This window comes from Oncorhynchus masou, chromosome 2 (genome assembly GCF_036934945.1).
Source record: "Oncorhynchus masou masou isolate Uvic2021 chromosome 2, UVic_Omas_1.1, whole genome shotgun sequence".
Taxonomy (NCBI): Eukaryota; Metazoa; Chordata; class Actinopteri; order Salmoniformes; family Salmonidae; genus Oncorhynchus; species Oncorhynchus masou.
Window position 1 is genome coordinate 27,956,036 of NC_088213.1, and position 13,048 is coordinate 27,969,083.

Consider the following 13,048-nt stretch of genomic DNA (forward strand, 5'->3'; position numbering starts at 1 on the left):
ACTCTCAGCTTCTTCTATGTATCCTATGTTTTTCTCAGCTTCTTCTATGTCTATCCTATGAAAAACATGTACTATGTACGGCTGACCCACTGTCCAAATGTCCCAGTTACTAGTTGTAAAGGGCTGACCCAGTTGAGAGCTGAGAAAATGTCAACCCCAGATCATTTGAGTATACATTTCAGGATTTGAACATTTCTTTCCAACCTTCCCAGTCGTATCATACTGATTACAGAAAGAGATTCAGTCTCTAGTTGCGTAATCACTTTATTTTTGCAACACTTTTGAAATACATTGTATACTAAGTTTCAGTACCATGTTCTTGTCTATTATCAGAACATTTGGGCAAAATCATTTTTGAGAATATGACATTTTTTTAACCAAAAGCAGTAATTAATTGCAGTGTAGTTGTTTGGATTGTTGTCCTTTCAGTTTGGCTAGTAACCACCTTTTTTTAGGTTCAGTAGTTCTTGGGGAGTCCTTGGGGTCTGAATCGGTTGGGGTCCCCTCCATTACGTCCCCAGCGGTTAGCCTCCTGGTCAGCTGCTGAGTCCTCATGTCCTCGACCACTGGAACCCTGAACCATCTCCCGGCCATCACTGAGAGAGGAGAAATATTACATAAGTCACACATCAACCACAGTGAACCAATAATGGTCAAATTGTCTTTCTGACCAGACATTTTTATTTATTTATTTTTTTACAAAATGTGGCATAAAGAACTAAATGGAGAAAGTTTTGATCAGATAATTTGATGAGCAACTGAACCACATTATAAGCGTCTCTCAGATATTTGAGAATCACCCACCTGATGACTGTTGCTGCCCACCTGCCCCCTGGTCCTCTCCTGGCAGCATCATAGTTGCCCCGAGCGTGGAAGTACTTGTCTGAGTTTTTCCAGTTGGCGTCCTTCATGTCGCCATATGCACGCCACATGTCTCTAGCACCTGCAGGGTCAGGTGGACACGGATGTTGAGTTTGACACTTACAAGGAACTTTACAACATTTCAAACTACTAGCCTCAAGAAACAACAATGACTTTAAAGGAGTCCTCGAATACAGTACATTGTTTCTCTTGAATGATTAGTTACTCTTGAATGATTTGTTATTCTTGAATGATTTGTTACTCTTGATTTGTGTATCTATTTCTGTCAACAATGAAGAAATAATGATTAAAGTGTATAAACGGACCTCGAGCAGCTTCACCAGGGAAGTGGTACCACTGAGCTTGAGCCCCCACAATAAGGGTCAGAACAAGTCCAGCTAGAAGCAGCTTCATACTTGCAGATGTGACAGACTAAAAGAAACATGGAGAGAGAGAACGTAGGCTACTATATGAATTGCTAACATATTTACAGATAATTTATTACATTTAAACTGTGACCGCCTCATATAACAGAGTTATCTCTTACCTTTCAGCTCCTTAGTTAGTTAGTCAATCAGGCAGTTTGATCTCCCTTGTGTTTTGTGTTGGTTTATGGTCCGCAGCTTGTTCTTATATTCCACTCAGACCAAGGAGGAGTTTAGTTTTGCAAAAGCTGGAATTCCCGAACTTCGTCCTCCCGAATTATTACACTCAGAAATGTCTGTCCGCTACACAAGATGAGGTCATTACAAAATTAGATTACCTGCTCTGAAGTCTTGGGCAATAAGGAGGATACTCCTCAATTGTGTAACTCGGCCTACCGCTTTAAAAACCAAGATATCAAATGGGATGTGTCAGCATTAATAAGACTAATGGGGGCAATGAAGTTTGTTTTTCTGCTTTTAATGTCGTAATTGTCATGATGGATGAGGTTCCAAACGTTTGCCTCTCACCTAATATGAGAGAATGATTCCTGATGGTATGATTCATTATAGACTACTATAGTAGGGTAGAATACAGGTATTTAATAGACATAGACATGAAAAGCACTTTACATGTCCACAACGTACTGATTGCACCTGTATCTTACGGTTGACACAATCACTGCTCCCCCTCACACCTATGTTGCTGTTCATTGATTATTGATTTCCATTACCATTAGTATCTATCTTTTTATCCTACTACTGGTCACAATTACGCTTGTTTACAAATCAAATCACATTTTATTGGTCGCATACACATATTTAGCAGGTGCTATTGCGGGTGTAGCAAAATACTTGTGTTCTTAGCTCCAGCATTGCAGTAATATCTAACAATTTACAGCAATATACACAGATCTAAATGTAAAAGAATGGAATTAAGAAACATATCAATATTACGACAAGCAATCTTGAGAGCCCTCCACCCTCTGGAGAGCCCTGCGGTTGCGGGTGGTGCAGTTGCCGAACCAGACAGTGACAGGATGCTCTCAATGGTGCATCTGTAAAAGTTTGTGAGGATCTTAGGGGCCGAGCTGGATTTCTTTAGCCTCCTAAGATTGAAGAAGTGCTGTTGAGCAGGGGAACTTGAAGCTTTTCATCTTCTCCACTGCGGCCCCGTCGATGTGGATGGGACGTGCTCCCTCTGCTGTCGACATGTGCAGTACCTTCACAAAGTATTCACCTCCATTTACTTTTTCCACATTTTTTTGTGTTACAGCCTGAATGTAAAATGTTTCAATTAAAGATGTTATGTCACTGGCCTACACAAAATACCCCATCATGTCAACATGGAATTTGGGTTTTAGAAACTTCTACAAATTAATTCAAAATGAAAATCTGAATTGTCTTGAGTCACTAAGTATTCAATCCCTTTGTTATGGCAAGCCTAAATGTGTTCAGGAGTAAAAATGTGCTTAACAAGTCACATAATAAGTTCCATCGACTTATTCTGTGTGCAACAGTAGTGTTTGACATGATTTTTGAATGACTACTTAATCTCTGTACCATACACATACAATTATCTGTAAGGTCTCTTAGTCAAGCAGTGAATTTCAAACAAAGATTAAATAACAAAGACCAGGGAGCTTTTATGGGGCATACTGCAACAACAACAAAAATGTATATGGATATTTTAAAGTACATAGCCCTCTTAGCATCTAGTGAGGCCTACCAGTTTCTGGATATAACCCCTGTCTGGACTCTTGAGAATGGAGAACTAACATTGCCTCTTCTAGTCAGCAACAACACATCAGAAAAAAATATACAGATTTTAATGCTTTACTGTACTGTCCTATTCAGTTTTAGTCCTCAATTGGAAATCATTGTTTTTTGGTGGAAAACACTGTCTCAGGCGCTGCTCCAGAATCTCCCATAAGTGTTCAATTGGGTTGAGATCTGGTCACTTAAACAGCCATGGTATATGGCTCAGCCAACCAGATCAATGACCACTGTGGATGGGTGCAATGTCATACTACGGGGCATAGCCATGATAGCAAAAATAATGGCCTGCCCAGCATTTTTATACATGACCCTAAGCATGATGGGACGTTCATTGTTTAATTAACTCAGGAACCACACCTGTGTGGAAGAACCTGCTTTCAATATACTTTGTATCCATCATTTATTCAAGTGTTTCCTTTATTTTGGCAGTTACATGTACTTAAACACACTTAACATAGTACCTTAATGTAAAGTGTCACCAAATATGACCATTTTGAAAGGTAACAAAAAAAGAAAAAATGTAAACTAGTTTTAAACTTTTATGGCCATGATGACGTCATGTTGGTATAATGACATGTCAGTGTGGAGACAGAACAGCAAGGTTATGTGTTTTTATATTTGTTTTTATTTCTGTTCGTTTTTACATAACTTTATTTAGTTTAAGTTGTATAAAAAATATTTATATTTCATTTTTATATTATTTTGTTTCAGTTTTAGTGTTAAGAGCATGAAGCATTTGTGGGAGGCTAGAAGAAATATGGGTTGTTGTGTGTTTTTTGGGATGTCATAACTGGGGGGCAGTAACATATAAGGTGATGGGTCAGGTCATAGGTTAGCCCTTCTCATGACTCCAATTTTACATTGGAGTCATTCCACGTTTCAGAATACTTTTAGTTTTTCAAACAGGTCTGTTAATTTCTTTATTTCAAGTTTCAGTTTCAAGTTTTAATGTCACATACATAAGTACAGTTTGGACACTGCATCTCAGTGCAAGAGGCATCACTGCAGTCCCTGGTTTGAATCCAGACTGCATCACATCCGGCTGTGATTGGGAGTCCAATAGGGCGGTGCACCATAGGCCCAGCGTTATCTGGGTTTGGCTGGGGTAGGCTGTCATTGTAAATAAGAATTTGAGCTCTAACCTTAACAATGCATTAATCAAGGGAGAACAAAAACCCACGAGATATGGAAATAAAAAGATAAAGCATGCTATATACAGGGTCAGTTCCAGTACCATATTTACAATGTGCAGGGATACTGGATCGATTGAGGTAGATATGTATAAGGGTAAGGTGACTGGGCATCAGTATATATGATGAATAGAGTAGCAGCAGTGTTTCATGAGTGTGTGTAGTCAGTATAAATGTATGTCATTTCATGTGTATGAGTATTCATTTTTTTCATGATTAATATTTTAGTTTCAGTTTTAGTTGAACATTATAAACTTGCAGCACAATAATGTTTTGTTGGCAGTGAAAGCCAGCTGAGATGCCAGTTCTCCTTTCCTAACAGTTCTGACTGGAAATGAAACTTCGGAATTTCCTCAGCATCACATCCTGTTTTTGACAGTGTTACTATTGTCCTGTCCAAAACAAACCGTAGCCCCAAATAGACAGTTGACATGAAATAAAGACAGATGTGTTTTTCCATATCGGGGCATGGTTATTAAATGACAGACGTGTATTTGTTTGAAATCTATCATTAGATGGTTTCATTTCAAAGAGACTATCATATTCTGTTGCAAAATGCCATAAATCCACCTCACTCAGAGAAAAGAGTACCACTGCAATGTTTTATAGTCAAATGTGACATATCCATATGGCTACATATTTAAGAACAGTATAAATGACACATTGGTGATCATAGATGTAGAACCCTAGATAGGTCATAGACCCCCCTGTACACAAAGGGAGGGGTTGGGGAGTAACAGATTACATCTAATCTGTTACATGTAAGGGATTAAACAGTAAGTGTAATCCATTTCGTTAGCAAAATTGTAATCAGATTAGATACTTTTGACAAACTAGATTACTTTTAAATTCAGAACGGATGTTTGAGAAAAACAAAGGGACATGTGTTCAATGACATTCAAATTAGCATTGAAAGAAGGCACAAGCATAGGTGGTTCTGCACGAGCGAGTCTGACCATAAGTCAGACTTGTTCAATTGGTTTCCACCACATTTTAAACTGATGTTTTTTAAATATTGAGTTAATAAAGCGAAGGTGCCCACTCTGGTATTGACACATGCACTCAAGCCAACAGCTCGTAGATACAGTGCAGGTATAGCCTACAACAGGGATGAGCAACTTAAATTGTGGGGGCCACAAATTAAAATCTTAATTCCGACATATACATAAGATTGGATGGAAACCTGACTACATTTTTACTCAAAGGTATCCATAAGCACTTGAATGAAGTGGATAAAAGCATTGGAATGAAACTCAATACATTGGAAGATACACAGTAACGCAATATTAGGATGGTGTTCCTAAGTTTTGGTGTACCCTATTAAATCCTTTCAGAGCCACCTGGGTGTTGCAGTTTCTTAAGAGCATTGAATCACTGGGGCCCTGCACACTCATTAATATTATTCCAATGGGATCAGCTGAATTTGCTTAAATAATTTCTTAGAAATATCAGTGCCATTCTAAATCAATATAGTCACTCAATTCAAGCTTCTTGAATGGGCCTTATTCCATCCATTTTGTGTCAGACCAGTTTGTTTAACTGAATGCTGACCATTTAGACTAATCTTCAGACACACACCTGCAGAAATCAGAATCCAGAGGGTTTTTATTTCACAACAACTGCCATCAAAACAAAAGCAGGGGATACAGTCAATTTGGAGAGGCAAAGAGCTAATGGCTTATAGGAACTGGAGGTTGAAGCTTAGTGCAAACTAAGGATTTAAGGATAAAAGTTATTGATGCCAGTCCCTGACAGAAAAATAGACTAGTCAGATCTATCAAGCAAGACAGAACTACAGCAAGAAAACTGAGGGTCTATCTATTCGCGTTCCTTCCCCAAAGTGTGTTTGTCAAACAGGTACTCTGCCATGCCGTTCTGCGGGGCACCCATGCGGCGGAGGTTGGTCACCCAGTCACCCAGCTCCTTTATAGACTTCACCTGCTCGTCCAGGTAGTGTGTCTCAATGAAGTCACACATCTGAGAAAAAGAGAAGGACAACAAGAGCACAAGGAAAAACAGTTTAGCAAAACTCAGTGGAGTGATGCCTCAAACAGAAAATGGATGAATAATCTAGTGTTCTTCTAGACCCTAGAGGAAAAGTTTATTTTTTTACAACCCAGAGTAGTAAAACCTTCATGTGCCCCACTGGACTTGAAAGTGTACACGGAAAAACCTGACGTAGGTCAGGCTTTTCATATTTGGGCACTGTTTATGATATACTGAATTATGTGAAATGTGGGTGGATTAGATTCAGATTTAAACTATTGACATTTTTAACATCTTGCAGTTAAAATAACATGGTATTTTGCCTTTGTATTGTTCTTGTCTCCAAATACTCACGTGTGGGTCGTTGTGTTCAGAGCAGACCTTGTGCAGGTCCAGCAGGGACTGGTTTACACTCTTCTCCAGCTGCAGGGCACTCTCAAGGGCCTCCACACCACTACCCCACTCATCCTTCTCTGGTTTCTAGAACAAGCCATACATATGCTGTTAGAGCAGCAGTAGTGCTTCCACACCACCCACCAGCTTATGTCAGACAAACTGGAGTACACATTATTAAGTAGCCAATCAGTCAAGTTTAAAACTTCTGTTTTCTTAACCCCTCATTGCATTACTCTGTAAGCAAAGTCTGTCTATCTCTAGGATCCAATATGGCTGCTGTTTAATGTTCTCTCATTGCAACCATACATTTTTCCCTGACAGTTTTGATCACTGGCAGCAGTTTAAATGTCTGTGAGAGATGAGTGGTCCACACCCTCAATCTCCCATTGGCCCTCCCTAGAGGGGCACTACCATATCCCCACACTAAACTCCTGTTGAAAGCACGCATTTCCTAACAGGCAAAACATGGATGTACACACAAGCACTTGCACACACAATCACCTTGATGTCCTGCAGGAAAATTCTCCCTCCCCTCTGGTTCTGAACTTTCATCAGCTTCTCAGCGTGCTCACGCTCTTCGTGGGACTGGTTCTTGAAAAACTTGGCAAAGTTGTGTAGGGCCTGGTCATCACGATCAAAGTAATACGCCTGGGACGGAGAGAAAAGCCCTTTAGTTCAAAGCTACCTGGCTGGTTCCACTTCTATCATGAAAAGCTGATCACAAGACCTTAACTTTGTTGAATCAAAAGCCCAATATCAAAATATTCATTAACATAAGTAGTGGCTGGCTATCAGTGGAATCAATATGCGTTTAGTGATAACTGTGCCATCAGTAAGCAGATAAAATGAGCTCCACACGTATTGATACAGTGACATTGTTTTGGATCTGTACTCCAGCACTTGAAATGATACAATGACTGGGGTTCAAGTGCAGACTGTCCGCTTTAATTTAAGGGTATTTTCACCCATATCAGGTAAACCATTTTGAAAGTACAGCACTTCTTTGATTAATATATTAGTGAGCCTTACGGTTATGGAAGGCTTATATTTAGCCTAGATATATAATTTCACAAGCCTGAATTCATGATTATTGCTGACTTCTGGAACAGTGAATTTTTCAAAGCTTATTCAGAGCGTGTGATATAACTAAATAAAATCAATCACTCACAAGGTCGAAAACAAAGATGATTTAGGCCATGCCGCCCAGTCCTAGTATTAATATGAGTGCCAGAGGCCAGGGTGTTGAACGCACCCATCTGCACCATCATGGGGTGTAAACTTTTTACTACACCGCATGACTCCGTGGACCTATAATCTAATCATCAGTCATTCAATTTGTCATATTAGTGTCCTTGACCACACTTGCCAAACCCTTCTTCCTTACTACATCTCCATTCAACTCTTGCTCTTACCATGGACAGGTAGACATAGGAAGCGTACAGCTCCAGGCTGATCTGCCGGTTGATGGCAGCCTCACAGTCCTGATGGAAGTTCTGTCTCACAGAAGGCATGTTTCTGAAATTGAAATACATTAACTGTCAGAGGAAAGGCAGGCATGTTTCGGACACTTTGGTTCAATGAATTCCGGCACTTAAAACAGCATGGAGTGCACTGTTGCCAAAGTGAAGATTGAATTATTGAAGAGTAACAGTCTAACGTTACAGAAAGTTGGTGCCATCAGGTCATAGTCCATGCAATAGATAAATGGTTTGTTTGGTTATGAGATGTCACTGTAGCCCTTTAGTTGGCTAAGAGCGTGAGTCTCGCAAGTATTTGGACTCTGAAGCTTGCACCTCTCCACACACGCAGTGTCCGTGTGTAACTATCATCAAAACAACTGATGCATTTCAACATGGGCAGGTCGTTGTCATTGCAAATCCAGCTGCCACTAAATAGTGAAACAAATATATTCCTCTATTTAGCTAGATACTTAGACCGTATCTATGCGCATCGCACCCAATGAGGAAGTAAGAGGGTCGACGCCGCCCAAAATACATACAGATTAAGCAGATGGTCTGCTATAAGGGCGACTGCACTTCCTGATATAGCCTTGTTTTTTATTTGGTTCATTAAGTGCTACCGGCTATGACTGAACTCAAACTAATTGGTTCCAGGGTGTGGTTTGATAGGTGGGAAGAGTCCTAATTATGATTTGGGTTGGTCTTTCGATAAACCTCTGGGGCTACTTCATAACATCTATAAATTACAGTGTAAATGGGGACAACATTTATTGTGCACACCTTTTAGTTCTCATGAAATGCTTTCAATATGTGTATACATTTCAGTTCGTTTGAGGTTAAGCCGTTGAAATGTAGAAACAGTCCCATATACAGTACACCAACTTACCGAAGGTCCCCAACTAGCCCTGTAAGGATATCCGAAGTAAACCAACATTTAGAAAGGTTGCATGCAACTGCACTCCGAATTGATGATTACATGGGGGCTGCCAGGTGTGGCCAGGATTGATACAAAACCAAACTCAAAATATGTTGGGATGCAGGCACAACCACAAGTATCACAAAAATCAGTTTGACCCGACTGGCAAATTATCCCATTTACACTGTAGTCAATTTTGACAGTAAAATAAAATGTTCGGCATTGTATTGATGTCACATGGGATATTGATGTCACACAGTGGTCAAAGGCATTGCAGCTCAGTGCCTCAGGTTTGGCCTTAACTGACTAACCCAATTAAATAAGTTTAAAAAAAAACTGAAATTATATTTTGATAAATGAAGTTTATTTGAGCGAATAGAAAATGTTTAGGTTGTTAACGAGGGAATTTATATATATTTTTTTTACAAAAGATTGGCTAGATGAATCTCGCCTCTGAAGGCATGCATTTCCATTGTTAAATCAACCATCTTGCCAATATAATAGATCGTCGCACTTGACCGACCAATGCCATCAGTGTTGCCAATTAATATTTAGCGAGTTCAGACAGACAAGGTTTAGTTGATAGCATGGCGACTTTCCCCACTTAATTCTACCGCAAACGAGAGCTCACTGAAACAGGCAGAGAAGAACAAAGGGCGAGGTGTGCGTAGGAGATGGCGAAAACTCTACGTCTGGGAACGCAGCGAGTTAAATTGGTGCTGTGACGACGCAACGGCAAATCGAGGAGACGACCACTGAAAAATATAGTTCCCAATACTGGACGCCAGAATTCGGCAAAACAAGGACATGAAGTAAAAGAGTGATATCGAAAAACACCGCCATAACAGACAACTTAACTACTAGTAGCTATTTAAACATTGTAAGATTACTCCGCGTTATTACGTTATCGTCGCAAGCTTGTTAACGTTTAACGTTAACTAGCTGGCTACAGTAGGTAGCGTAGTTTGTTACCAAACGTAGTTAGCTAGCCACCCTCACTAGTACGGCCTTGGGCGGCAGTGGTTAGCGAACTACGTTAAGGTACATAATCCTTCCAACTATTATGCCAACCAGCTAACGTTAGTTTAGTAACTTATTTATCCTTAGCTAGATATGTTATGTCTTACCTTGTTTTTCTGGTCCGAAGTGGTGGTGTGAGTGATTCGAATTGTTCGTATTAACGATGTTCCGAAATGTTATGGGTAGCTTGATCTAATTTGGTGCTTAAAAGGGATGAATTTCATCAAAAAATAAATTGCTTCGAAAGAGTAGAAGGTTGCCGTTCAAGCACTGTTGAAGCAGGTAACCTTTACTCTCGTCTGCAAACTGATAATCGTGAGCGTTGCGCAGTGGTTAAATAGGGAATGACGTCGTCAAAAGCTGTAAGGGGAGGAGATTGGCGCAATGAGGGACTGTCAAAGCACATCATTTTTTTCATATAAAATATTACTCTATTCGGTCAAACTTGTGTAAACTATATGGTAAAGCAAGCCACTTGTTTGAAATCCTTTCGTACTCAGTGAGCCATAGCAAACGGATGAAAATGGTATCACATGAGTAGAGCAGGGTTCCCCAACTGGCGGCCCGCTTCAAGTGATTTTTATTTGAGCAATCTGGGTGACAGGTAGCCTGGCGGTTAAGAGCGCTGGGCCAGTAACTGAAAGAGTGCTGTTTCGAATCCCCGAGCCAACTAGGTGAAAATTATATGTTTGCCCTTGAGCAAGGCACTTAAGTCTAATTGTTCTTGATAAGAGTGTCTGCTGAATGCCTCATTTATTTTCAACCATAATAGAGAGATCATATGCAAGCAAGGTTTGAAATTATGTTTTTGACAAATATTATATCTTCTTGGGCTTCTTGCAGTCAATTGGCAGTCTATGTTCCAGCACCACTCAAGAAGAAATCGGCCCGCGGCTGAATCTAGTTGATGATCCCTGGCCTAGAGTTTTTCCAGACCACCAGACAAAACCCCAAAAATACTAGGCTAAGGCTCCCAAGGATGGACCCAGAGTGTTTCCCAGGTCAGGTCCCACTTTAAAAACGGCTGGCCTTACACAATTAACAGGATTCATCAAATAAGGAACTAAACAATACACTAAACAGTCACGTAGACCACATTTTCTTAGCAGAGATGCTGACAATTCATGATATTACCTAACAGGTATTTTGAAGAGGGTATTTGAATTTCCCTGAAGTGACAACAGCAGAACAGATGTCATAGTCTGATCAACACAAAATATCTCAGAATCCCAAACACAATGGATGCCACACATTAAAATAGGTTATGAGAGTCTAACTGTGGCCACATGAATGAGATACCAGCAGTGAAATTACTTATTTATGGTGTAGTCCTACTTAGTTGATTGGCATTATCATGGTGGAAAAATAGGGCAAATTCAGATAAGTATACAAAACCATGATAAATTCTTCTATTACAGTTGTGTGGCTACAAGTTTCAGGCTAGACTTGATTTTAAATAATGGGAAGAACCATCACCATGTGACTAAATACTGACACTACATGACACTGAACAGCTGTAGCAGATAAACAGTACTATCATCACCACAGTTCTCTCTGTCTGTCTGGTATGCTACACACAGTTAATAACCACTGTGTGTACCAGACAGTCAGCCATCCAGAGCAGAGGACTGCTGGGTCATTGTCATACAGTGTATCATATAATCACAACAGAAAATGCTGCAACATAATGCCATAAACATTGGTTGAAAATCCAACCCATGAATAAGACTGTCTCGTTTCCTTTGCCACTAGGTCTCACAATCTCTCATTTGCACATTTCAATTAATGTCATTCATCATACACTTCCTCCCAATGCTAGGAAGCATATCATGTGCTATACAGTGGAAGTCAGAAGTTTACATACACCTTAGCCAAATACATTTAAACTCAGTTTTTCACAATTCCTGACATTTAATCCAGGAAAAATGTCCTGTTTTAGGTCAGTTCGGATCACCACTTTATTTTAAGAATGTGAAATGTCAGAATAATAGTAGAGAGAATTATTCATTTCAGCTTTTATTTCTTTCATTACATTCACTGTGGGTCAGAAGTTTACATACACTCAATTAGTATTTGGTAGCATTGCCTTTAAATTGTTTGACTTGGGTCAAATGTTTCAGTTAGTCTTCCACAAGCTTCCCACAATAAGTTGGGTGAATTTTGGCCCATTCCTCCTGACAGAGCTGGTGTAACTGAGTCAGGTTTGTAGGCCTCCTTGCTCGCACATGGTTTTTCAGTTCTGCCCACACATTTTCTGTAGGATTGAAGTCAGGGCTTTGTGATGGCCACTCCAATACTTTGACTTTGTTGTCCTTAAGCCATTTTGCCACAACTTTGGAAGGATGCTTGAGGTCATTGTCCATTTGGAAGACCCATTTGCGACCAAGCTTTAACTTCCTGACTGATGTTTTGAGATGTTGCTTCAATGTATTCACATAATTGTCCTGCCTCATGAAGCCATCTATTTTGTGAAATGCACCAGTCCATCCAGCAGCAAATCTTCCACCGTAATTTGCAAATAAATTCATTAAAAATCCTATAATGTGATTTTCTGGATTTTTTTTCTCTGTCATAGTCATAGTTGAAGTGAACCTATGATGAAAATTACAGGCCTCTCTCATCTTTTTAAGTGGGAGAACTTGCACAATTGGTGGCTGACTAAATACTTTTTCCCCCACTGTAATTGGTAGCATTGGATAGAAAACACTGAAGTTTCGAAAACCGTTAAAATAATGTCTGTGAGTAAACTTTTGTCTTGCCCATTCACCCTCTGAATGGCATACATACACAATCCATGTCTCAATTGTCTCAAGACTTTAAAATCCTTTAATCTGTCTCATTCCCTTCATCTACACTGATTGAAGCGGATTTAACCAGTTAAATGTAACAAAATGTAATCTACGTAATCCCCAAAAGTAATTGTTTATCATGAGAGGGTCATAAACAATAACTAGTAATGCTGCATACCCCAAGAAAGGTTCAAATCTCAACTTTCTAAATAATAATAATAATAAAAAA

The 13,048-nt window shown here is 39.7% G+C and overlaps 2 protein-coding genes across 2 annotated transcripts; both read right to left on the bottom strand.

Annotated features, from left to right (window-relative positions):
* Positions 1 to 246: 246 nt before the first annotated feature.
* On the bottom strand, positions 247 to 1,516 carry LOC135558081 (serum amyloid A-5 protein-like). The gene is made up of 4 exons (XM_064991835.1): positions 1,409 to 1,516; positions 1,188 to 1,293; positions 805 to 943; positions 247 to 596 (listed from the first exon to the last, which is right to left on the bottom strand). Exons 2-4 carry the CDS (start codon positions 1,273 to 1,275, stop codon positions 458 to 460), a joined length of 366 nt encoding a protein of 121 aa, XP_064847907.1. The 5' UTR covers positions 1,276 to 1,293; positions 1,409 to 1,516; the 3' UTR covers positions 247 to 457.
* A 4,323-nt stretch (positions 1,517 to 5,839) lies between these two features.
* On the bottom strand, positions 5,840 to 10,361 carry LOC135558060 (ferritin, heavy subunit-like). The gene is made up of 5 exons (XM_064991815.1): positions 10,138 to 10,361; positions 8,047 to 8,149; positions 7,136 to 7,282; positions 6,593 to 6,718; positions 5,840 to 6,229 (listed from the first exon to the last, which is right to left on the bottom strand). Exons 2-5 carry the CDS (start codon positions 8,143 to 8,145, stop codon positions 6,071 to 6,073), a joined length of 531 nt encoding a protein of 176 aa, XP_064847887.1. The 5' UTR covers positions 8,146 to 8,149; positions 10,138 to 10,361; the 3' UTR covers positions 5,840 to 6,070.
* Between the last annotated feature and the right edge of the window lie 2,687 nt (positions 10,362 to 13,048).

Coding starts and splice junctions, on each gene's coding strand:
- LOC135558081 (XM_064991835.1), bottom strand. CDS start 1,275: ATGAAGCTGCTTCTAGCTGGACTTGTTCTGACCCTTATTGTGGGGGCT. Junction 944..1,187: donor CCCTGGTGAAGCTGCTCGAG/GTCCGTTTATAC, acceptor CTGACCCTGCAG/GTGCTAGAGACATGTGGCGT. Junction 597..804: donor TGGGCAGCAACAGTCATCAG/GTGGGTGATTCT, acceptor CTCCTCTCTCAG/TGATGGCCGGGAGATGGTTC.
- LOC135558060 (XM_064991815.1), bottom strand. CDS start 8,145: ATGCCTTCTGTGAGACAGAACTTCCATCAGGACTGTGAGGCTGCCATC. Junction 7,283..8,046: donor CCTATGTCTACCTGTCCATG/GTAAGAGCAAGA, acceptor TCTCCGTCCCAG/GCGTATTACTTTGATCGTGA. Junction 6,230..6,592: donor CTGAACACAACGACCCACAC/GTGAGTATTTGG, acceptor TCTTTTTCTCAG/ATGTGTGACTTCATTGAGAC.